The 23,624-nt window shown below is 44.6% G+C and overlaps 2 protein-coding genes across 3 annotated transcripts in view; one reads left to right on the plus strand and one right to left on the minus strand.

Moving 5' to 3' along the window:
* The window catches only part of ABCD4 (ATP binding cassette subfamily D member 4), a 352,667-nt gene that overhangs the window by 39,576 nt on the left and 289,467 nt on the right, over positions 1-23,624 (minus strand). The gene's annotated exons all lie outside the window — the stretch shown is intronic.
* On the plus strand, positions 16,254-18,909 carry VRTN (vertebrae development associated). Its single transcript, XM_035118569.2, has one exon. The coding sequence runs from the start codon at positions 16,269-16,271 to the stop codon at positions 18,297-18,299; it is 2,031 nt and encodes a 676-aa protein (XP_034974460.1). The 5' UTR covers positions 16,254-16,268; the 3' UTR covers positions 18,300-18,909.

Here is a 23,624-nt window from a genome sequence, read left to right on the forward strand (position 1 = left end):
TGCCCCACCTCTTACAGGATTAGGGGGCACATTTAAAGCACATTAAAGCACGCAGGATTCACACATCCCTCCTGAGAATCCCAAGAACTGTTGTTTACCCCTGACAGAGCTACAATTCCCAGCACTCTTAACAAACTATAGTTCCCATGATTCTTTGGGAGGGAAAATGCACTTTAAATGTATGGTGTGTGTACCAGCCTAGATCAAGCTGAATATAAAAGCTTATATGACTCCTTACAAAACACACATTATTTTTGTCCTATAATCACAGTTGGGGTTTTTGTGATTGTTGTTGCTTTTAACGTAATCATCTAGTGCGCCATTGGTTCCAGAGTTCTGCACATTATTACATGCACATTACCAGCTTATAATGTGATGGCATGAAAACATCAAACCACATGGACAACACTTTTTTAAAAAAGTGTTGCTATTAAAAGATTTTCATGGATAAGAAAGGTAAATATAACGTCTCTGTTTTCAGTTCATAGAGTCCTTTCTATGTGTCAGTAACATTTGATGTGAGACATTGTTGTCATATGCATGGTGGTGAGGTTGGGGGGAGAGAGAAGTGGGGGGGGGAGAGGAGAGAGGAATAAAATGTGGGGTGGGGGGATAGTAGCCCTACATAAAAGGTAAAGGTAAAGGGACCCCTGACCATTAGGTCCAGTCATGACCGACTCTGGGGTTGCGCGCTCATCTCGCATTATTGGCCGAGGGAGCCAGCGTATCGCTTCCAGGTCATGTGGCTAGCATGACAAAGCCGCTTCTGGTAAACCAGAGCAGCACATGGAAACGCCATTTACCTTCCTGCTGTAGCGGTTCCTATTTATCTACTTGCATTTTGACGTGCTTTCGAACTGCTAGGTAGCCCTCCATAGGCAACCCCTTTGTTAATGGTGTTGTCTTAAATGATTGCTCTGTACATCAGATCTACTATTGCCCTTCTAATCAAAATATTATTGGGAAATTTTAAAGAACATACGTTGCTTTCTCATTTTGAATTTGCAATGGCTAAATGTTTATTGGGATACATTTTAACACATAAACAACAATGAAAACCTATTGACCACACACCTGCAAGGTGGCAAAGGACAATTCACACTGTTACAATTTCACAGACTGCAAAAGTATGAAAAAAATCCATCCAAGAAGACCTACTGGAGGGGCTTGGTTCATGCCCAGGGGCTGACTCATCAAATGAAGAATTCCCTCAATGAATTCTGGGCACTCTAGTTTATCTTTTACAGAGTTAAAATTCCTAGCAAATCTTAACAAACTACGGTTCCCAGAATTATTTTAGGGAAAGCATGTGATTCAAACGTGCCTTCAAGATATAGCGTGAATACAGCCTAGATGAGATTCCTACATTGCAAGGGTTGGACTAGATGACCCTTGGGGTTCCTTCCAACTCTACAATTCTACAATTTTATGACAAGTGACTTTGAGGGAAGGGTGAGTGTGTTGGCCTAACTGCAGAAAATTGCTAAGCATGTTCTCTTGAGCCATCTCGAGGATATTTGCTTTGCAAACAGCTCGCTGCAGCATAAATGAGCCCCACACTGCAGGCTGGTGTGTGTGTGGTTTTTTATTTTTTTTAAAAAAATCTTTATGGGACTGACAGGAAAATAATCTGCCTCACGTCAGATGCATTTTACTATTTCATGCCAGATAGGAATAAAATGTGGGGTGGGGGGATAGTAGCCCTACATAAAAGGTAAAGGTAAAGGGACCCCTGACCATTAGGTCCAGTCATGACCGACTCTGGGGTTGCGCGCTCATCTCGCATTATTGGCCGAGGGAGCCAGCGTATCGCTTCCAGGTCATGTGGCTAGCATGACAAAGCCGCTTCTGGTAAACCAGAGCAGCACATGGAAACGCCATTTACCTTCCTGCTGTAGCGGTTCCTATTTATCTACTTGCATTTTGACGTGCTTTCGAACTGCTAGGTAGCCCTCCATAGGCAACCCCTTTGTTAATGGTGTTGTCTTAAATGATTGCTCTGTACATCAGATCTACTATTGCCCTTCTAATCAAAATATTATTGGGAAATTTTAAAGAACATACGTTGCTTTCTCATTTTGAATTTGCAATGGCTAAATGTTTATTGGGATACATTTTAACACATAAACAACAATGAAAACCTACTGACCACACACCTGCAAGGTGGCAAAGGACAATTCACACTGTTACAATTTCACAGACTGCAAAAGTATGAAAAAAATCCATCCAAGAAGACCTACTGGAGGGGCTTGGTTCATGCCCAGGGGCTGACTCATCAAATGAAGAATTCCCTCAATGAATTCTGGGCACTCTAGTTTATCTTTTACAGAGTTAAAATTCCTAGCAAATCTTAACAAACTACGGTTCCCAGAATTATTTTAGGGAAAGCATGTGATTCAAACGTGCCTTCAAGATATAGCGTGAATACAGCCTAGATGAGATTCCTACATTGCAAGGGTTGGACTAGATGACCCTTGGGGTTCCTTCCAACTCTACAATTCTACAATTTTATGACAAGTGACTTTGAGGGAAGGGTGAGTGTGTTGGCCTAACTGCAGAAAATTGCTAAGCATGTTCTCTTGAGCCATCTCGAGGATATTTGCTTTGCAAACAGCTCGCTGCAGCATAAATGAGCCCCACACTGCAGGCTGGTGTGTGTGTGGTTTTTTTTTTTTAAATCTTTATGGGACTGACAGGAAAATAATCTGCCTCACGTCAGATGCATTTTACTATTTCATGCCAGATAACTGATTCTGTGAACACTGAATTTTCACTCCATAGTGTATTGTGTCACTTCCCACATTAGAAAAATATTTACCGGCCAAGACAGAAATGGGTTGAAAGTCCTTTAGCATTGAATATGTACAGTTTATTTTATCATCCCATCCATACTGCTGTGTTCTAGTAATGCTTTCTAGAGTGTGGTTTAAATAGGTCAGGTATTTATCTATGTTTAAAATCTTGCCTTTCCTCAGGATAGCTCAATGCTACATACATCGTGCTCCCTTTCACAGCAAATTCAAGGTGAAAAACAGTGGCCAGCCCAAGTGAGTTTCACAGCTGAGTGGGGATTTGAATTCAGGCCTCGCTGATCCAAGTCATAAACTCTAAATACTGTATTACAGCGGTACCTTGGTTTAAGAACAGCTTAGTTTATGAACAACTTGGATTAAGAACGCTGCAAACCTGGAAGTAGGTGTTTTGGTTTGTGAACTTTGCCTTGGAATAAGAACATGTTTTGCTTCCTCTTGAGTGCGTTCCATTTGTAAATTGAGTCCCCTGCTGCTATGGGAAAGCACGCCTTGGTTTAAGAACGCTTTGGTTTAAGAACAGACTTCCGGAATGGATTAAATTCGTAAACCAAGGTACCACTGTACTAGTTTTTTCTACTGCATCTACTAGGTCTTTCTAATGCCTCTGTTGAGTTAGTGCCTCAATTCACATTAATACAGCAACTTATATACACATGACTGTATACAATAATTTCTGTCTGCTCTGTTGTGGACTAAATAGTTGGTGCTGAATGAGCAGGAGGTGGGGAGAAGGCAGAACAGGTTTTAAAAGTTTGAGAAAGATGGCTTCACAATATCAAACTCCCTGCGTATATGACACAAAATAAAAAAAAAAATCATTCCAGTAGCACCTTAGAGACCAACTAAGTTTGTCATTGGTATGCACACTTCTTCAGATACACTGAAACAGAAGTCACCAGACCCTTATATATAGTGAGTTGGTGGGGAGGGGTATTACTCAGAAGGGTGGTGGGAATGGGTGATTGGCTGATATGTGTGGTAAACCTGTTGACGACTGTTAACGACTGCAATTGGTCTTACAGGAATAAGCAAGGGGTGAGATGGCTAAAAAGAGCTTTATCATGTATAATGAGATAAGAATCCAATGTCTCTATTCAGACAAGGTCTCTCCATGGTTTTAAGTTTGGTAAAGGTAAAGGGACCCCTGACCATTAGGTCCAGTCGTGACCGACTCTGGGGCTGCGGTGCTCATCTCGCTTTATTGGCCGAGGGAGCCAGCGTACAGCTTCCAGGTCATGTGGCCAGCATGACTAAGCCACTTCTGGCGAACCAGAGCAGCACATGGAAACGCTGTTTACCTTCCCACCAGAGCAGTACCTAATTATCTACTTGCACTTTAACATGCTTTCGAACTGCTAGGTTGGCAGGAGCTGGGACCGAGCAACAGGAGCTCACCCTGTCACGAGGATTCGAACCGCCGACCTTCTGATCAGCAAGCCCTAGGCTCAGTGGTTTAACCCAAAGCGCCACCCGCGTCCCTATTAAGTTTGGTAATAAGTTGCAATTCAGCAACTTCTCTTTCCAGTCTATTTCTGAAATTCTTTTGTAATAAGACAGCTACTTTGAGATCTTGTATTGTATTTTATCCCTGCATATAGTTCTTCCAAGAAGCAGGGAGAAGCAGAGAGAGATAAAACCAAAGCCTTCTGAAAAAATTTTCACACCCTTCTCTCCATGCAAGCAGAATTGTGGAAATTGTCACACACGACAATCTGTACTATGATAGGTTGAATGTCATTTCTTACATGGATGTGCCTGAAACTTTGTAATGAGAAGCGGCCAGTCTATCAGTGATTCACCAAGAGCCCTTTTGGCTATCTATACTTTATCTAGCTGCAACCTTCTGCCTTTGCTGGAAAGACAGGGCAATTTTTCAGCACACAATCGATGAGTTTCCTTTCCAAACAGGTTTTTGATCTCTGTGCTGCACTGAACAATCATGCTGAAGTAAATAAATGACTGATTCAATTATCTAGTCAGGGGAAAGGTATGCTGATTAAACCGAAGGCATTAATTTGATCTACAACCTCATGCTGTTTGAGAAATAAGTCTCTTCCACACAGCAATCCTAAACAGACAAAAGTCCCATTTCGCTCAAAGGAGCTTACTCTCCCCAAGACTGTATTTAGAATTGCAGGTTTATCCACATATAAATATGTATAGATTGCAACCTTATGCTGCAGTGCTATTGCCCAATTACTGAAGAGTAAGCCCCATTGAATTCAGTAGGATTTGCTTCTGAGTAGACTTGTGTTATCAAGGCCAAATCCACAACATTGGGCTTATATATACTTCTTTAATACTCAGGATAGGCTCCAATGGGAAGAAATAAATATTTTAAAATAAGTCCCTTTTAATTTTATTAAATAGCTCAACACAGCAGATGCTTCAAGTGGTTCCCCCAAATTCAGCTGAAATTGCAACTTATACGGGCTTCTCCAGTCAGTGGCGGAGGAACCCTCTCCGGCACCCGGGGTGGGACGCTGAGGGGCGGGGCAAACCACTTGGCGGTGCATGTGCGACGTCTGTACGGACTGCACATGCGCACCAGCCCGTACGGTTGCCGTGCAAGCGGCAGCCCATATGGATGCCTGTATGGACACCACGCGAACGGCGCCCATACTGACTGTGCGCGTGCCCTCAGCTGCTCTACAGCTGGGGGGGGGACAGTGGGCCATCTTGTCACACACCCCAGAGTGGTGCCCGGGGTGACCCTCCCCCTTCAGTCTCCAGTCTATTATTCAATCCCCTGAATAGAATCCCTCACAACACAAAAACAGGTGTTGTCTCAAGCACACCTGATGCAACTAATAAACTAATCAATATTTTTTGGGGGGAGGTGAAGGGACCTCAACCCTTAGGAGTTGGCTCCCATACATGGAAAATCTGACCCAAGGAAATGCAGCCATCAGGATGAAAAATGTCGTCCCCCCCCCTGATTTATGGCATGCCTTTCTCTGGTGTTATTACAGATAAGGAGTGAGCTGTACATAGTAAGCAAGCAAAGGGGAAATGGCTGCTGAGCTGCACCCACCATTGTGAGGCCTGAGGAGGTGGTGATGATGATGCCTCTCCAGCTGCTGTTATTGGCTGTGGATGCCCTGTGATGTCACAAAAGCACATGGCAGCTCAGTGGATATACAGAAGTGGCCCAAGGGGAAAGCCAAGGCAAAAGCTTGAAGAGGAAACAGTGGACAACAGCTGTGTTATTCAGTACTCCTTTCACATGGAGGCGAAGGGGCAAATGGAAGGAGTCCATCATCCATCAATGAGATGTTGTGGAGCGACGAGAAGGCAAGTGTACCTGCTGAGCAGGACCACAGCTTGAAAGCGGCAGATATCCGTGGTTGGAAGCTGGCGATGGACCTGGCAGAAGCTGGCAGGTGTTGGTGGGCAGAAGCTGTGATTAGCATGTGGATGCCCGGGATGCCGCAGGGCTGAAGGAGGCTGAAGTTTGTGTATGTAAGCTGATTGAAATCCCCCTTCAGAAGGCTGTTGACAAAAGCTGTGTGGATATTTGTGGATTGATGTTGGGGTAAGTATGAATGGAGAGTGGACATAGGTCACCCACCAGGCATGGTATGCCTGGGAATTGCATGTTCAGATATTGCATGTGTGGGCTGCCCTCCAGGCTCTGGGTGAATGAACCACTGGATATTCATGGGTGGAAGCCAGCGGAGGTTGGCAAGCTGGCCAGTGGAGGTGGCTAGATGATACTGTTGAATGAGTGCCATCCCCCTCATCGGATGGATGTCAGAAGCCAATGAGGCTTTCCCTGAAAGCAGCAAAGAAGGGGAGAGCAGAGCTTAAGCAAGCCATTTTCTACTTCGAAATCAATGTATTTCTAAATGCATCTAAGTATCGTTCATGACATTCCCCTTTCCAGCACCAGGATGGGAGGCTGTGCAGATGCATCTCCAGCAGTTGCGCCTGGCTACAAACTTCCTGTGATGTCACAAATGGACAGGGTGGCTGAGGGGGGGAAAGGCAGTTACTAATGGGAGGTGGTTGGAAGAAGGGAGAAACCCCAGTAGAAGGTTCAGGGGGAGTTGGGGCAGGCAGGCAGGGCCAGCTGGATATGCAGGAGTTGAATATGGGCTGACTCCCTCTTGTCTACTTGTGTTGCCAACGTTTTGTTCTCTCAGGGCTCTCCTGTACCTGTCTTGCCTAGACTGATTGGCAGAGCCCCAGCCCTTTAATGGTTCCTGCATTTCTGCAGAGCACCAAAAACCGTGGGAAATAATAATAATAAAAAACAATAACCCTGCCTGGCATCCCCGCACCCACTGGACCAAATAAGTCCCTTTTTGACCTCCTCAGATATCGAGTCCCACTGATGGATTTGCTGCAAACTGGCTGCAGTATTTGTATATAATGTAACATTTGCAATGGAGAGTTTATTCCTCTGGCCATCAAATTCCCTTAATTGTTTTCCAAAATTTCCCATGGACTGCAAGAAGATCAAACCTATCCATTCTGAAAGAAATCAGCCCTGAGTGCTCACTGGAAGGACAGATCCTGAAGCTGAGGCTCCAATACTTTGGCCACCTCATGAGAAGAGAAGACTCCCTGGAAAAGACCCAGATGTTGGGAAAGATTGAGGGCACAAGGAGAAGGGGATGACAGAGGATGAGATGGTTGGACAGTGTTCTCGAAGCTACGAACATGAGTTTGACCAAACTGCGGGAGGCAGTGAAAGACAGGAGTGCCTGGCGTGCTCTGGTCCATGGGGTCACGAAGAGTCAGACACGACTAAATGACTAAACAACAACAACAAATCTACAGTAGGGAGGGGAGAAAAAAACAGGAGGAAGGAAGGATAGAAACAAGATGAAGGGAAAACTTTTTTCATCTTCCTGATTCCATCCCAACTCATCCAGCCACCTCTTACTACGGTAGTTATTGAAAAGTAGCTTATTTTTTTGGGGGGGGGGATAGGTTTGATCTTCTTGCAGTCCATGGGACTTCTTGCAGTCTCCTCCAGCACCATAATTCAAAAGCATCAATTCTTAGGCGATCAGCCTTCTTTATGGTCCAGCTCTCACTTCCATACATCACTGCTGGGAAAACCATAGCTTTAACTATAAGGACCTTTGTCAGCAAGGTGATATCTCTGCTTTTTAAGATGCTGCCTAGGTTTGTCATCACTTTTCTCCCAAGAAGCAGGCGTCTTTTAATTTTGTGACTGGAGGTCAAAGCAGAGTTTCCAGTGTAAGCATTGAAGCCTAAGTGTTGATGTCATGTATTGGTCTGCTCTGTCCTCATTTTTGTTATCTGTTGTGTGTAACTCCTAGTGGGATTCTGCACATGTGCAGAGAAAGCAGATAAATTATTATTGCAGTAGAATTTCTGAAAAACTCAGCTCTCTTATCCCTTTTAAAGCAAGGTTCTAAGCCCTTAAAACAGTAAAGAAGATAAACCTGGAGGTTTGGAGGCACTCGGCAAAATATTTGATGTCAGAGGAATTTCCTGTACAGAGGGTTGAGGCCCCAGTGCCCTGCTAAGCTCCTTGCTACTACCAAAGCAGAACAAATTAGTCAATATGTGTAACTACATATTTTGTAATATACAGTATAAGTATGTGTTCGTGACATGTAAGGAATTGGTAAGTATGTGTTTATGTTGTAGAAAGCAATATTGTATTCTTAAGAGAAGGTTTGAGCTAGATCCAGAACAGAAAATCAAGTCAAGCTGTGGGATTGTGCACTAAAATTTGTTGAAGAGTGATGTGCTTTCTCAAGAAAAACATACTGTACCACAAATGCATACAAAACATCAAGTTGGTTGATAAGCAGACTATGTTTCTTCACCATGCAATGCCCAAACCTCAAAATCAAGAGACAGAATATGCTTATCTCAAATCTAATGAATGAAAGACCAATGACAAAAAATGCTAACTACTTGTTTATTCATTGAGTTCCTCATGTATCTAGTAATCCGCATAACAGAATGACTCAGAGTGTCTTTTGTGTCTTTTCCAGCTCCTATGTTAATTACTAACCTAGCTGATTCAGCGCTATCCTTGCCTCTGAAATCTTAGTAGTCTCTCTGTGTGAGCTGCATAGCACATTGAGTCCTTGTGTAGGCACTGCTGCAATAAACATTTTTATTATTAATAATTATGATAATGAAAAGTGTTCTCTATCAATAATGTTTCACTGACCAAACTGTTCAAATCCTACAAGGTTCTGTCTCTACTGATTTTAAAGCACCGCACTCCTGAGTTCAAATGGTTTTTGCTTTATTTTCCATTTCAAAGTGTTTTACAATCCTTATTTTGTCCACCTGCACAGCAGAGTTGGGCATTAATATTTTACATTCCTAGATCTTATACAGATTTGTTCAAAGTGACCTTGTAAGACCAAGGCTGTGCAAGTATCTGAACGCAAGCCAATATTATATTTTGTTTTCTATACTACATGGGATCTCAGTAATAATTTATTTAAGATCCTCATAATCCAATCTGTTATGTGATAACCAAGTGATGTTCTCCCTCACAAATTTCTTCCAGCACTCTTAAGTCTCTATATACCAATAACATATTCAGAATGATGATTATATGCTATGATTGAAACGACAACCCCTCCCAACTAGTCCAATTTTAGCATTTGTTCTATGCCTCAAAATGCTTACAGGCAGCTCTGTGACAAGCAGATTCTTATGTCTCAGCAACCAAATCTCTAGTTATTCCCAAGAAAAGGAACTTGCTGCAGTATAAGGGTTCAGGGCCAGGAGCCCAGTAAGGGTACATATATTATTATTTTCATAACTAGAACCCAGAAAGGCCTAACTTCAAATCCCTCCATAGTTGTGAAAACTCTGGATGGACTTAAGCTATTTGATAGGATGGTGCAGGGAAGTCTTAAACTGGGTCAGACCTTTTCAAAACAGACCTTGCAAAAAGAGAAAGAAAAATCCAGATTTAGGGTTAGAATAGACACTGGCTATATATTGGTTCTGTTGCATTGCTGAATTACCACTTTAATTGAAGCCAGAGCAACTACAGCTATTTTGAAATGATTCAGGTTTGCATTTTATAAAGAAACAGGATGAACCAGAGCAAAAATACACTTTAGGTGGACTCCTTATGCATTTCCTGGAAATGCAAGGCTGTTGCCAATTTGTTTTCCCTTCTTCAACCAGAATGAAATCAGTTTTGTTATCCTGTGCATGTGTGTTTTGAGTCAGGTACACAATAAAGTTATGATTCTTTGCTTCTCCATTTCCTATATATTTGCAGAAACAATGCAGTATGAGCAAGTACCAATATTGTGTCGAAACCAATTTCCCTTTACATAGTTTCTACCTATGAGCATAATTTCTCCCTACCAAAATCCCTTTTCTGCCTTTGCATTTTGGCTTCCCTCCCTGCCACCACTGCTTTTTTTTTTTTGCTCAGGTTCTGACAACAATTGTGATATTTTAACATTGGAAGTGCTTGTCTCTTTAAGCGTCTTCGACAATCGCAAGGATCACTTTAACTTTGGAAGTGACCCCTTGCATCTGCACTCCTTTCATCTTATAGACAAGAACACTTGGGGATGGACTATTTCCTGGTGGGGAGGGGGAGGGGTGGAGCCGAGATCCTTTCACACAAGTCAATCACTCCAATTGGTTCACTCCAGATTTGAAACCAGTTCTAGTCTGAATGTGGGACACAGGCTCACAGCTGAGAAAGGGGAGCTCGCTACGCTTCCTGCTCCAGGATTTAAATGTCCAGGAAACAGCTTTGCAGAGAGAGGAGGAAGGAGCAGGAGCTGCTTAATACGGATTGGGGTCAACACCAGGGCTTTGCCCAACAAGCAAAGGTGAGTTGGAGGGAACTTCCGAAGTCTGCAAACCGGTTTCTGGAGAGAACGCTAAACCCCTCCAAAAGACTCAGCTGAATTCCAGAAGAGTAGGCCAGTGCAAACTCAAACCCAAGGAAGGCTTGAGCATCAGCCAGGTTATATAATGAGGGCTGCAAACCTTGGGAAATATGCTTCCTAAGGTTGCAGGTCCCATGAACTCGGCAAGGCTGAGTAAATATGCACAGAGTTGCGCTGCGCGTTATTACCTCCCCTTGCTTAATTCAGAGTCGCCTCCATTTGCTCCACGCCTTTGGTTTGCTGATCCAAATTACCCCCCCCCCCCGCACTCCCTCTTTCAACTTCTCTCTCCAAGAATAGTCTTTTTTAAAACAGGATCTCATGAAGCAACTTTTGGCTGCCCTCTGCTAGGTCCCGCCCCACAAACCTCTCATTATCTCTTGAGGTGAGCAGGGAATCCGTCTTGGGGTTAACCCCTGGGCAATTTCCTTTAGGTCGCTGTTTTTTTTTAAAAAAAGAAAACCCCGTTCATGTTTTTCCTTTCCTTTTCCCACTCCCTTTTTATTGATGCCCTTATGTATCTTGAACTGGGTCACAACCGCTCATCAAGCTCATTCCCAAGTTTATTCATGTGCGTCCACCATCTTTGGAAAGATGGCTTCTCCGCGGTACTTTAGGACGAGCGAGACTGGCCGGCAGAGGGGGCACAGCGCTGGTTCTTTGGCTGGGCTGCACTCATGACCTCATTTAAGATTGTCCTTGGACTGGAAGGAAACATGGGAGATTTTTTCCAAGGCCCTGGCTGCCTGCGATCTGACTTCTGCGCTGTTGAATATCTGGCGGGATCCAGCAAGAATAACTCTTAACACCTGCGCTATACTTTTTTTGGATTCCAACTTAGAATGCTTGCGTGGACTCAGAGAAACTTTGGGAGTCGAAATGTTCTCTCTCATTTAATTTAATTCATTATACGGTACTGTTTTGTACTGCCTCTCCACCTCTCATGCCAAATCTGCAGCGGATGAGATTACCCCCCCCCCCATTTTTTTTTTAAATGCAAGCCTAACCATGTCTACTCAACTCAAAAACTTAGTTTGTCTTTAAGGTGCTACTGAAGGAATTTTTTTATTTTGTTTCGACTCAGACCAACACGGCTACCTACCTGTTACTCAAAAATTAGTCCTATTGACGTCAGTAGAGCTTACTCCTAGGTAAATGGGGTTAGGATTGCTGTCTTAGTCCCACAGAATTGGATGGGACTCCTGAGCAAGCACATCCTGATGTGGCTGTATGTGATACAGTAATTTTGGGGAAAATATAAAGGGGTTGTGGCATTAGGTTCCATTGGCACAATTCTGTTTTATCATTTATGTGAGTTAGAAAAAGTGAGCTATACAAACTGGTGGGTTGAAGTAAAGTAAGGGGTAAACTAAATCAACTTTCTCAGTTCACACTTCTAATGAATAAAACATAGTCCTCAAAGATGCTGCAGGCTTTGCCTTTTTGCTGTGAAAGATTTAGCATGGCTATTCTGCAATACTATGACCAGGTCAAAAAGTAATGTCAGCAGTAGTGCTCAAGTGTTCTGAAATGTAGTACTTATTTTTTAGCTTTGGATTCTACCCCTGACTTAACATGAAGTTTTATTGGCAGCTTACAATAAAAAAGTAAGAAATAAAGTGAACACAGGATAAAGCATAAAACCAAAACCAAAAATCTCCAATTGTGGCACCTCCTCTCCAAAAAAACAAAAACAAAAAAAAACAAACAAAAAAAGGCCCAGACAATGGAAATTATTTTAAAGGCTTGACTAAAAGTAGGAAGGTGTCTAGTTCACCTGTACCGGTATTAGCTGGAAATGGTACCATTTCCATAGGAAAGTGAAATTGAGAGCAATACTATAGTTTCAAGTTTCATTCTTGGATATGTTCAACATGAAATAATAATAAAAAAACACTTTTTAAGTGTTTTCATTGTGTTTTCTATATCTTCTATATTTAAGAAAGTGTTGAGCATCTGACAACCAAGTAAAATATTTGGTTAGTTCACTGGTCAAGTATCAGCATGAAAACTGCTGTTATTTAAATAAATAAAACCTTAATGTTAGGTGAGGTGTGTATACATGTGCAATGATTGACAAAACAGCTCTTCTCTTTCACTTTAATCCTAGAACATCAGTGTCAGCCTTCAATTACAAAGCTATTTTTTAAAGGCCAGCTAGCAGCCACTATTCAAAACTAAATGTTTTTTTAAAAGGCATTTTTCTTTGAAAAGAAGGCGGCAGACCAATCCTCTCTAGGCATCAGCAGTCAAATGATGTTCAGCTGATAATATTTGACCAGTTTGATTGGCAGGCCCACCCTACCTCATGACAACTACAGCAATATTATCAGCATGGGTGAAATGGTAATTTGGGTTTTTTTTTTTAAGGCAAAGGGATTTATACTTGTAGCATGAAAAGTATACAGTACTACTTAGAAGTACACCTACTGCAGAGACTGTTTTAATGGTTAGATTGTTCAGTGTGTAAAAGAACTAGTCAGCTGACTAGATATAGGCATGCTTTTGAGGAATAATGAAGGGTAGTCGAAAATACAAAAGGGTAGGGAAGGATATACAGCCATCCTAAATGGCACCCCTGGCTGGATCCCTGGGGTTAAAACATTGCAATATATTTGAGTGCCATCTTTTCCTAAGAGAGAGAGAGAGATGTTTCGTTCACTGCTATTGGCACTTGAAATGCCTTTTAGGGAGGAGGGGGGGCTGATAAATGAATAAGACATCCACCCCGAACAGAATTGGATGTTTCAGTGTGTGCAGCGACCTATAGAAGTGTGTGTGCCTTGTGCTGCCAGTCGTGCTGCTGTTTAATGTCTGAAGGGTCGATTGCATATTACACACTTGACAGGGGAGTCAAGCGTTGTTGCATCCTGCTTCTTGGTCTGCTGCATTCACCACTCTTACCAAGCTATTGCAATAATGAACTTTTAAAAGAACCTTAAGATCTGTATACCCTTCTGTAAAGGTAAAGGGACCCCTGACCATTAGGTCCAGTCATGACCAACTCTGGGGTTGCGCGCTCATCTCGCAGTATTGGCCGAGGGAGCCGGCGTATAGCTTCCAGGTCATGTGGCCAGCATGACAAAGCCGCTTCTGGCAAACCAGAGCAGCACATGGAAACGCCGTTTACCTTCCCGCTGTAGCGGTTCCTATTTATCTACTTGCATTTTGACATGCTTTCGAACTGCTAGGTTGGCAGGAGCTGGGACCGAGCAACGGGATCTCACCCCGTCACAGGGATTCGAACCGCTGACCTTCTGATCAGCAAGCCCTAGGCTCAGTGGTTTAACCACAGCGCCACCTGGGTCCCAATATACCCTTCTGTGCCTATGCTTTAATTCAGGCTTCCTCCACCTCGGCCCTCCAGATGTTTTGAGACTACAATTCCCATCATCCCTGACCACTAGTCCTGCTAGCTAGGGATCATGGGAGTTGTAGGCCAAAAACATCTGGAGGGCCGAGGTTGAGGAAGCCTGCTTTGATTAATGCCCCAAGAGATTCAGGAAGAATAGAGAAGCTTTAAATACCCCCAAAGTGGGCCTGCATGGAAACGAGAGTAATGTCCCTCTGTACTGGGAAGAACGGGATAAAATTTACAGATATCCAGGATTATTTTGGATAATATGGGAAGTGATACTGACAACTATGAGTTTGAATTGATGTGACCCTAAAAAAAATGGCAGTATTGTGACATGAAGCTTTAAATAGGTTCTAGTGTTCCTTGTGCCTTTTGTCTGGGAGCTATGATGGCGAACCTGTCGCCCTCTGGAGGTTACTGTTACTTAACATTGGTCATGCTGGCTGGGTCCAATGGGAGCTGGAGTCTGAGAACATCTGGGGGGCCGCAGGTTCCCCATTACTGTTCTAGAGCTTGCTGCTTGTGACAAGACTTTTGTCCCCAAACCAACCTCTGCAAATATATATTTTCCCAGGACTCCTTTGAGACCCTATTCTGTTGCTGTCTGAATGCAGATTTTAGTGCTTCTCCCGGTAAATATAAATAAAGGTTGCTCGTGCCTTGCAGTAGGTCCTGTTTCTCTTCATTATTTTCAGCAGAAGGAAACAGGATCTGCTATGCAAATATTTTGATCTTCTATGCTGGGTGCTAGGGCCTAAGAATATCTGAGACGGAGGAGACTGGGAGTGTGAAATATAGCACCATATGAAAATAGGCTTCTGCAGCGTGTAAAAAGTCGGGAATATAGTAGTACACACTGAGGTTGTCTGTTGAAAGAAGGCTTGCTGTTCTAAACAGATTAGCAATTAAAAGGTGCAATGAGTAATTAAGTAAATAAAACACAAACTCAGATGTGAAGGCAGCCCTGTAGGCAGGGTGGAACAGATGGGTGCACTGCCCCCGGATCTGTGCTTAACCCCTCCCCTCCAAAATACGTTTTTGGAAAATTTTGTTTTTAATTTGTGATGCGACATGATGAAAGCCTTAGTAACGACAATGCATCACCACAGGAGCAATTAAAGAATAGGAGCCTCTGAAAAAAACAAGGGAATAAGGCAGGCGAGTTTGCAACAAAAACTTCATATGGAGGCTCCTGAATAGTCTACTAACTCAAGACTTCCCCTTACTGCAGGTGGATTTTTCATGATCACAATTGCCCACTTAAGTGAAACTGAAAAAAACAGCCTATATGGTCATTGTGGGCTACATATAGATTCCACCCATTGTATTTTTCTTTGCTCTGCTTTTCAGTATCTGTTCTGTTCTCTACCCAGCCAGGCATTTTTTGTTTGCCTGCAGTATGAATTAAGAGTGTGTTTATTATGCAGTTCAGGTGAAATAAAAAGAAAACTTAAAAGTGATCTGAAAAAAATATCTCCCATGAGTTCCCCTTCACTCTTTTAAAGCACTCATTGTACTCACAAGCATGGTAGCAACATTTTATTCTTTTTATTGAGTACTTTGTGGCAAAGGATGATGATGATAATTTATTAAATTTGTATAAAGGATGAAAAGAGCCCTAGAGGAATAGAAACACTTCTGTGCACACTACAATAAGCTGGCTGGCTGGCCGGCCACTCAGGCATAATTTCTGATTTTCCCAGTGTGTGCAGCTTAGCAAGAGGCCTTTTCAGGGTTTCTAGGCAGGAAAAATCAAGCCAGTAAGCAGTTTTTAAAAAACCATTTACCTTCCATAATTCCTGGACCAGTTAAAAAGTTCCTCCTTGATTGCCCAACAGTAAGGAAAATCTAAAGGTCAGGAACAAAACTAGAAGGAGGGACTCTCAGGGAAACGTTGGCTTTAGACCAGTGGGGGGCCAGATTTTGGGGCTGCTGCAAGACCTGATTTCATAGAAGCATAGAATCACAGAATTGTGGAGTTGTAAGGGATCTCTTGGGTCATCTAGTCCAACCCCCTGCCACAGCCATCCCTGGGTGGGCTTGAACCACCAACCTTCTGGTTAACAGCCAAGCTCACTGACCCATTTATTTTTAACCAGAATACTGACCCATTTATTTTTAACCAGAATACAAGAGTCTCAGTAACTGAGGCCAAATGCCAAAAAAGTGCACGGGGAAATGCTGAATGTGTGACAGTGTCATTGTCTGAACGCTTCTGTGGTTTTCAGGATGATCCAGCGACACCAGCTGGTGCAGTCTGTGCTTCAGGAACTGCAAGAGGCGGCCGAATGCTTTGGGCTGGAGGGACTCACCAGCGCAACCCTAGAAGCCGAGAGGACTTTGTCCTCGTTCTCCCTACCTGGCTACCGTGAGAGGCCGTTCCAGGAAGAGCTGGAAGTGGACCGGGTTGCAAAAAGCCTCTACCCAGAAGATGCTCCCTGCAACATGCTGCCTTTGGTTTGCAAAGGCGAAGGGAATCACCTGTTTGAGGCTGCCAGTGTGCTGCTGTGGGGGAACCCCAGCCTAAGTTTGGAGCTGCAGGTGCGCACAGCAGTGGAGATGTTGCTGCACAAGCAGTATTACCTGCACGGCATGATCGACTCCAAGGTGATGTTGCAGGCAGCTCGCTACTCCCTTTGCACGGAGGAATCCCCTGAGATGACTAACTTGCCCGTGGCCATCCTGGAGGCCATTTTTGATGCGGACATCAAAGCCACCTGCTTCCCTGGCACTTTTGCCAACATGTGGCACGTGTATGCCTTGGCATCGGTGCTGCAGTGCAACATCTATTCCATATACCCAATGAGCAACCTAAAGATCCGGCCGTACTTCAACCGACTGATCCGACCCAGGGGGTGCGGCTTGCAAGTTTCCACGCTGCATATCATGTGGTCAGGGCAGCAGCTCTCGCCCCAGCTATTCAGAGCTCAGCACTTTGTGCCTGTGGTTGGCCTCGAGGAGCTGGAAGCCACAAGCCCAGCTCCAGAGCCTCCCGTGCAACCGGTGAATACCTTGCAGCTGCTGCCTCAGGATCCCCAGGTGACTCATTCGAACCTACGCGAAACGTATAGCATCACCAAAAGTACTTTCTATCGATGGAAGCGCCAGTCTCAAGAGCACAGGAAGAAGGCGGCTGCCAGATTTGCGGCCAAGCAGTTCCTGCAGTCCTGCTTCCGAGAGGGCAAGGTGGTCCCTCTCCAGCACTTCCGACAAATGTTCCCAGAAATCTCTCGCTCCACCTACTATGCCTGGAAGCACGAGATGCAAAGTGTGACGAATGGCAGGGCCTCTTCCCCTGTGGAAGTTGTGCTGCCAAAGGATCCTCAGGTGCACAAACTGGAGAATCTCCCGGCCGGCAAAGACGGTGTAACAAAGTCTGAAGGAGGCCTAGGGTCCAAAAGCCCGCTCTTGAATTCCAACCAAAATGGGACTTCCATGCAAGGAGCCAAGTCTTACCTGGAGAGGTGCATTTCCATGAATACTGTTCTGCCCTACAGGAGCTTCAAGTGCTGCTTTCCTGGCATCTCCAGGTCCACCTACTACAACTGGAGGAGAAAGGCCATCAATGAGAACCCCAGCTTCATGCCTTCTCAGCCTGTTTCTGTCAACCAGAACCCCCTTATGAACAAGAAGCCGTTCCTGCCATTCAAGCCAGGGAGCCTCCCTAGTGAGAAGATGCTCAATGGACACCACCCAGGGCCCCGTATTATCATGCGCATCAAGCCATCTCTATACAGCTGGCAAAAGCACCTTCGCAACGTGGCCAAGAAACGCATCTGTCAGTGGAAAATGCCCTTCTGCAAGTTCCGCCTGCGCTACCCAAGCATTTCTTCCACAGCCTATTGGTTTTGGAGGAAGAGCGGCAGCCAAGCGACCAAGAAACGTGGCCTTACCCCAAACGGGCTTCCCGAAAGCTTTCAACAGGAAACCGCTGAGACTAGTGGGAAGGCAGAACTTGAACTGCGCCCACTGCAGCAAAAGGAGAGTGCTCTAGTGCTTGTAGACAAGCAGCCTCCCAAGCCCTACAGTGCCGTGATACCAGGCTACCAAATGGCAGAGAACAACAGCATGTTTGTGATGGATGTAATTGCCACGGCTCAGTTCAAAGCCCAGGCCAAGCTGTTTCTCCAGCAGCGCTTTGAGTCAAAGACCTTCCCAACGTACAAGGAGTTCAGAGCTCATTTCCCCTTGACAGCACGTTCCACTTACTACATGTGGAAACGTGCCCTGCACGATGGACTGACGCTGGTGGATGCCTGAGGCTAGTCACGACCCTTGCCAGTCTGCTGTTGGAAGTTGCTGTCATCTCATCAGTGGGAAACGCAACCTCTCTTTAAGTAGTTATTTTTGTCTTTTTTATTTTCTTGGTTTACAGAGTTGGAGACCACTTCGCAAAGTCTCAGCCGCTGGAGGAGTGGAAAAAAGGAGGGAGGATGATGGGGATGAGGTGCTGTTTTTTGCGGGGAGCGGGACTCCTGAGTTGCCCATAATGCAATATATGCTTTTCTTCTTCTTAGTGAATGGGCCAGATAAACTTGGTGGTGGTAGAGAAGGGGAGTCTCTGGGATCTCTAATGCTGCTGTAGGTGGACTGTGAAATGTGCCTTATTTCTTTAATGTGATTGTGAGCCGCAATCTTAAGGGCAGTGAATTCTTTCAAGAAAGGAATACAAAGGAAACAAAAACCTAGCATCACCCTCCAGAGTCCTCAAAAAAGGTGGCAGTGACTGGCTCAAGGACAGTAATATTGTACAGGCATCGGATGGCAAATAAAACAAATGCATATCATGTGCTGACAGTGACATATACCAGGAAAACAGAGAAGTACAAGGAGGAGTCTTCAGCAAGGCAGTGAAAGCAGATCAACAAATGATAGACGGATGTCTTGAAAGGTGTGCACTCTGCTAGTGAGCTGGATTGCTGCTCCAGCTACTCCACTCCTAGGCGTAATGTTGCGTAGCATAAAGCTGCAAAATCTCCTGTCAATGTGTGATCCAAGTGGGATTCATTAAAACCTCAAAAATGGAAATAAAAACTGTTGCAGTGTATTATGATAGGGGAATTCTAAACTCCCAAAGCCAGATTTAGAGATAATTTGGAGAGCAGGGCCCAATTTGGAGACATGTGGGAAGGTCTTCTGGGTGGCCGTGCTGACATGATGTAGATTAACCAGACCCAGGTTACGGGAATCTTCCTCTTTGCCTGCTTTCTGAGCCATGTTGAATCTGGCAGAGGCAATAGGAGCAGCCAAGGCAAACACAATTTGGGAGGAAGGAAGGACATGCATGCTTTTCTTCCTGGCACAACCCAACCCACATAGAAGAAGGTGGGCAGCCGTGGCACTGATGTGTGCAATTTGTAGCTCTCAAACTTTGACTATTTCCCACAGTAAAAATGTGTGCTTTTGTTTCAGTTACTCTGGGACATAATAATGCACATTCCAGAAATGGGTGGTCCTCCTCTTTTAAAGCCTTCCGTGCCATGTGCACCCCCTGCTGGTACCCTGAGTCACCCACAAAGCTCCTGTCAGTTTCGAATCATTCGCACATGTGGTTTCTGAACAATACGACATTGAGAACTGTATACATATTCTGCTTTTCTTCTTCCTGGGAGGGAAGTGTGCTACATATTTCTCCTTTTAAAATCCTCCCTGTGCGCATGAGCACCCCCCCCATTGTTTTAGAACAGAAGTGGATGACATTTTTTCTGCTGCCTTTTCTTTTGAGCAGCCTTCCATGCCAGTAGTGGGTGAGTACAAAGGCAAAAGTGGGCAAAGGAACAAACGTGGATTTTACCTTTCTACAGCAGCTTAGCTTTCTACACACACTCGTTCACTCCTTTCTGTTCTCCATCCAAAGCAAGCAAAAAGCATAGTTGGAGTTCAAAGATGCCTTCCAGACAGGCACAGACATTCCATGATGCTGCAAAGGGGGAGCCAGTGAGAGATGTGGCCTGGGAAGAAGGAGTGTGCCTTGGCAGGGAAGTGTGGTCTGGGCAGAGGCCTGGAGGTCACCTAGAGAGGCCTGGAGGACTGTACTTGGCTCCTGGCCTGAATTTCTCCATCCCTGTCCTACAGCTATCAATAGTCTGCTATGCTAAATGCTCGAGCAGGCCAGGGGACGTGGCTGACAAGCCTAAAGACAACAATGTTTAGATATTCATGAAGCATAGAATGTTTCCATATAACTTCTGCCTAATTAGTGCCTATTTGCAAAAGGGTGAGCTGGGTTGAGTTGTCCTTCACAGTGAGCTCCTATACAGTCGTATCTTGGAAGTTGAGTGGAATCCGTTCCGGAAGTCCGTTCTACTTCCAAAACCAAATTGTGGCTTCAGAAGCTGTGGAAGCCCCATCGGACGTTCGGGTTCCAAAGAATGTTCACAAACCAGAACAATTGCTTCTGGGTATGTGGCGTTCGGGAGCCAAAACGTCCAAGTTCCAGGGCGTTCGGGAGCCAAGGTACAACTGTACAAGGTAGCCAACGTGTGGCCCTCGAATATTGTTGGATTACAACCCTGGGGGTGGATGGGGTGTTAGGAGAGGGGTAGTACCTCTGGTGCAAGACAACATCACGCTTCTTCTGGGGTAGTTTGTCCATCTTTGGTCCTCACCCTGCACTCAGCTCTCAACTAGAAGCTATCAGCATGTGACGGCGGCCACACCCCAGAAATGGCTTCAACTGGCCAGCTAAACCAGGTTAGGGTAGCCAATGAGTCTCAATCCCTTGGTGAGTTAGGACTGGCCCTGCATGCAAATGCAGAATCTGGCAGATTGAGCGAATGAGACCAAAAGTGGGTCCAATGGTCAAGAAGGCGGTTTCTGCACGTGCTGTAGAGGGAAGTGAGGGGGCTTGCCAACTTGGGAAGGTAGCCTATCTAGGAGAAGGAAAACTGATCCTAAGCTTCCTCTGCCTTGTGGGACTTTTTCAGGAGACAAAAAGGCTAAGTAGCAAACCCTACACAAATCTGGATTCCCTAAGATAGTTGGATGGCATCTTGCATGCCTCCTTCCTGCAATGCATGTAGCCAAACTGGCACCAAACATATTGCTCTGCCTTCCTTTGGAGTCCAAGAGAGGGGTCTTGTTGTCTGGGCAGCCCAGGACCCCCATAAACACTGCCCAGACTTGTGCCCCAGAGAGGTCACTTGCCCCTGGAGACACACACTATTGTCCCTCGAGGCAGACGGATGCCAACAACTGCCCTCACCCTTGATCATTGACACTGCTGGGGTTGATGGGATTTTGGAGTCCAACAGTATCTGAAGTGCCACAGGTTAGCTACTCTGGCTCTAAAATTTCACATAGTTCTTCATTGTCGAATTCCTAGAATTGTTTTCGTTATTGATACCAAATGGTAATTCTTTTCTTTACAAGTAGAATCTGATCGGACCCAGCAGGTGGCACTCTTGTAGTGCGGGATTGATAAATGCTTGCTGCTGTTTTTTTAAATGCACAGTTCTCTTATTTCCATTTCCTCTCCTGCGCATAGATAATTTCTTATATATATATAAGAAAAGAGAGCTACGTATGTCTGCCTGTTAACAGCTATTGGGACTGGGAATACTGTTTTCAGCGCAGCATTTGTACAGTTCAGCCCAGTCCAAGGAACAACATGCTGTGCTGCTTCCTCCCACATTTATGTGCCCAATAGGGAGCGGAGCTATATTGTGTAGTTGACAATACACTTGGCTGGCTTCCTTTTAGTAAGTGGATTTGTCCTTTTGGGAAAATGGTACATGTTGCTCTCTAGGCTCTTCCCATGATCATAGATGCAGGCTATTAACATGGTTGCAGTCCTTAAAAAGCTTGGGACCAGTTTACCTACGAGATTGGCTTACGCCACATGTGCCATCGAATCATTTAGTGTGGCAGCACCTGCGCTTTGGAACTCCCTGCTTATTGAAATCAAGCTGGTGCCTTCACTGTACTCTTTTTTTTGTCGCCTGCTTAAAACATTCTTGTTTAGACAAGTCTATGCAGCTGCTTAGAAAGTTGAGGTGATTTTAATCAGTTTTGGTATTTTAACTGTCGTATGTTTTAAGGTTGTGTTGTAATTTTTAAAAATCTTTTTGTAAACTGCTCTGAGGTGGTGGTTTTTTTTTTTTTACAATTGAGCTGTGTATAATTTTTATGAAATAAATAAATTTCAGATCTCGGAAGTATGGGAAGCTGTTGCCTGTATGCAGGGGTGCGGTTCGGTACTTAAATGAGATTTGAACCCCAAATTTCCATAAACGGGGAGTGCCTCTGTTTACTATGCAGTGCACTCAGTTCCCCTGTAAACAAAGCTATTTTTAAAGGGAGGGGGTGAAGGAGGGAGAACTGGGCTGCCCCAGCACTGCTTCTGCCTGCCTGTGTCCCAAAGAGAAGAATTGCAAAAGGCCTCTAGGTATGGACTTGCTTGAACTTTGGTCTGTTTCCCCTGGTGCTCTTCTCACAGTCTTGCTGTATTTCATGCCACAGAGAACCAGATGGACACAAAGTCTGCAGGGCAAAGACTAGCTCTGCAAGGGGTGTTGAAAGTGACCCCCAAGGCCCTCGATTGAAGTCTGGTGAATGTGGGGCTATTTAGCTCAGCCTATTCCTTTCTGCTGTGGTTTTTTTACTCTGCCCAAAATTCAGCAGCAAGGAAAAAAAGATGCGGGTCCGATGTCCTTTACTCAGAAATAAGTCTTACTGTGTTGTGTTCGTTGAGCTTTGCTCACAGATGAGCGTGCATTAAATTGAAGCCCATGCAACCTTCCACAATGATGTGGTTTAAACAAATCTGCATGCTTTTGTGTTGCATTACATGGTTCACTCTCCTAGCTGCAAAAAATCTGGCTTCTGAGAGAGTTTCTTAGGCCCAACCATTCTTCAGCATATGTATGCTTTAGCTGAGATTCTTGCATTGCTGGGGTATGGACTAGATGACCCTTGGGGGTACCTTCCAACTCTACAATTCTATGATTCTATATCTTTAAAGGTCTGAGAGTTCCTGGCTTTGTGTGATCATAGCTGCCAAGTTTTCCCTTTTCTCGCGAGGAAGCCTATTCAGCATAATGGAATTTCCCTTAAAAAAAGGGATAACTTGGCAGCTATGTGTGTGATTTTGCCTTTGATCGCAGACCTCTGACACAACCCTCAGTGCACTGTAAGCGTGATTTTTGGCGTCTTCCAAAAACCCAACCCAAACCCCAAAGCAGAGGGGGGAGGGCTAGAAAAGGTGCCCTAAACATAGTCTGCCTCTCTCTTCCCCTGACTGGATTACCGCGCCCAGTGGGGTCACCACCTAGCGGTCATAAAAGACAATTGAACTTCAGAAAACTCGATCTCAGGACGCAAGGGAGAAACGTGCTAAGAGGAAGGCACCCTTGGCAAATCCACACCATGATCAACTCCCGCCTGGAAACCAGTGTCCCCACTGTGGAAGGATGTGTGGATCCAGAATTGGCCTCCACAGTCACTTACGGACCCATTGTTAAAATCGTGTTTATGGAAGACAATCTTACTTGGCTACGAGTGATCGCCAAAGAAGAAGAAGAAGCACTGTGAGCATTAGTATTAAGAGATACTTCAAAGCCATGATGTTTGGAAAAGTAATAGGAG

This window comes from Zootoca vivipara, chromosome 1 (genome assembly GCF_965207765.1).
Source record: "Zootoca vivipara chromosome 1, rZooViv2.hap1.1, whole genome shotgun sequence".
Lineage (NCBI taxonomy): Eukaryota > Metazoa > Chordata > Lepidosauria > Squamata > Lacertidae > Zootoca > Zootoca vivipara.

What these genes read in the sequence shown, in the direction of transcription:
- VRTN (XM_035118569.2), top strand. Translation starts at nt 16,269, where the DNA reads ATGATCCAGCGACACCAGCTGGTGCAGTCTGTGCTTCAGGAACTGCAA.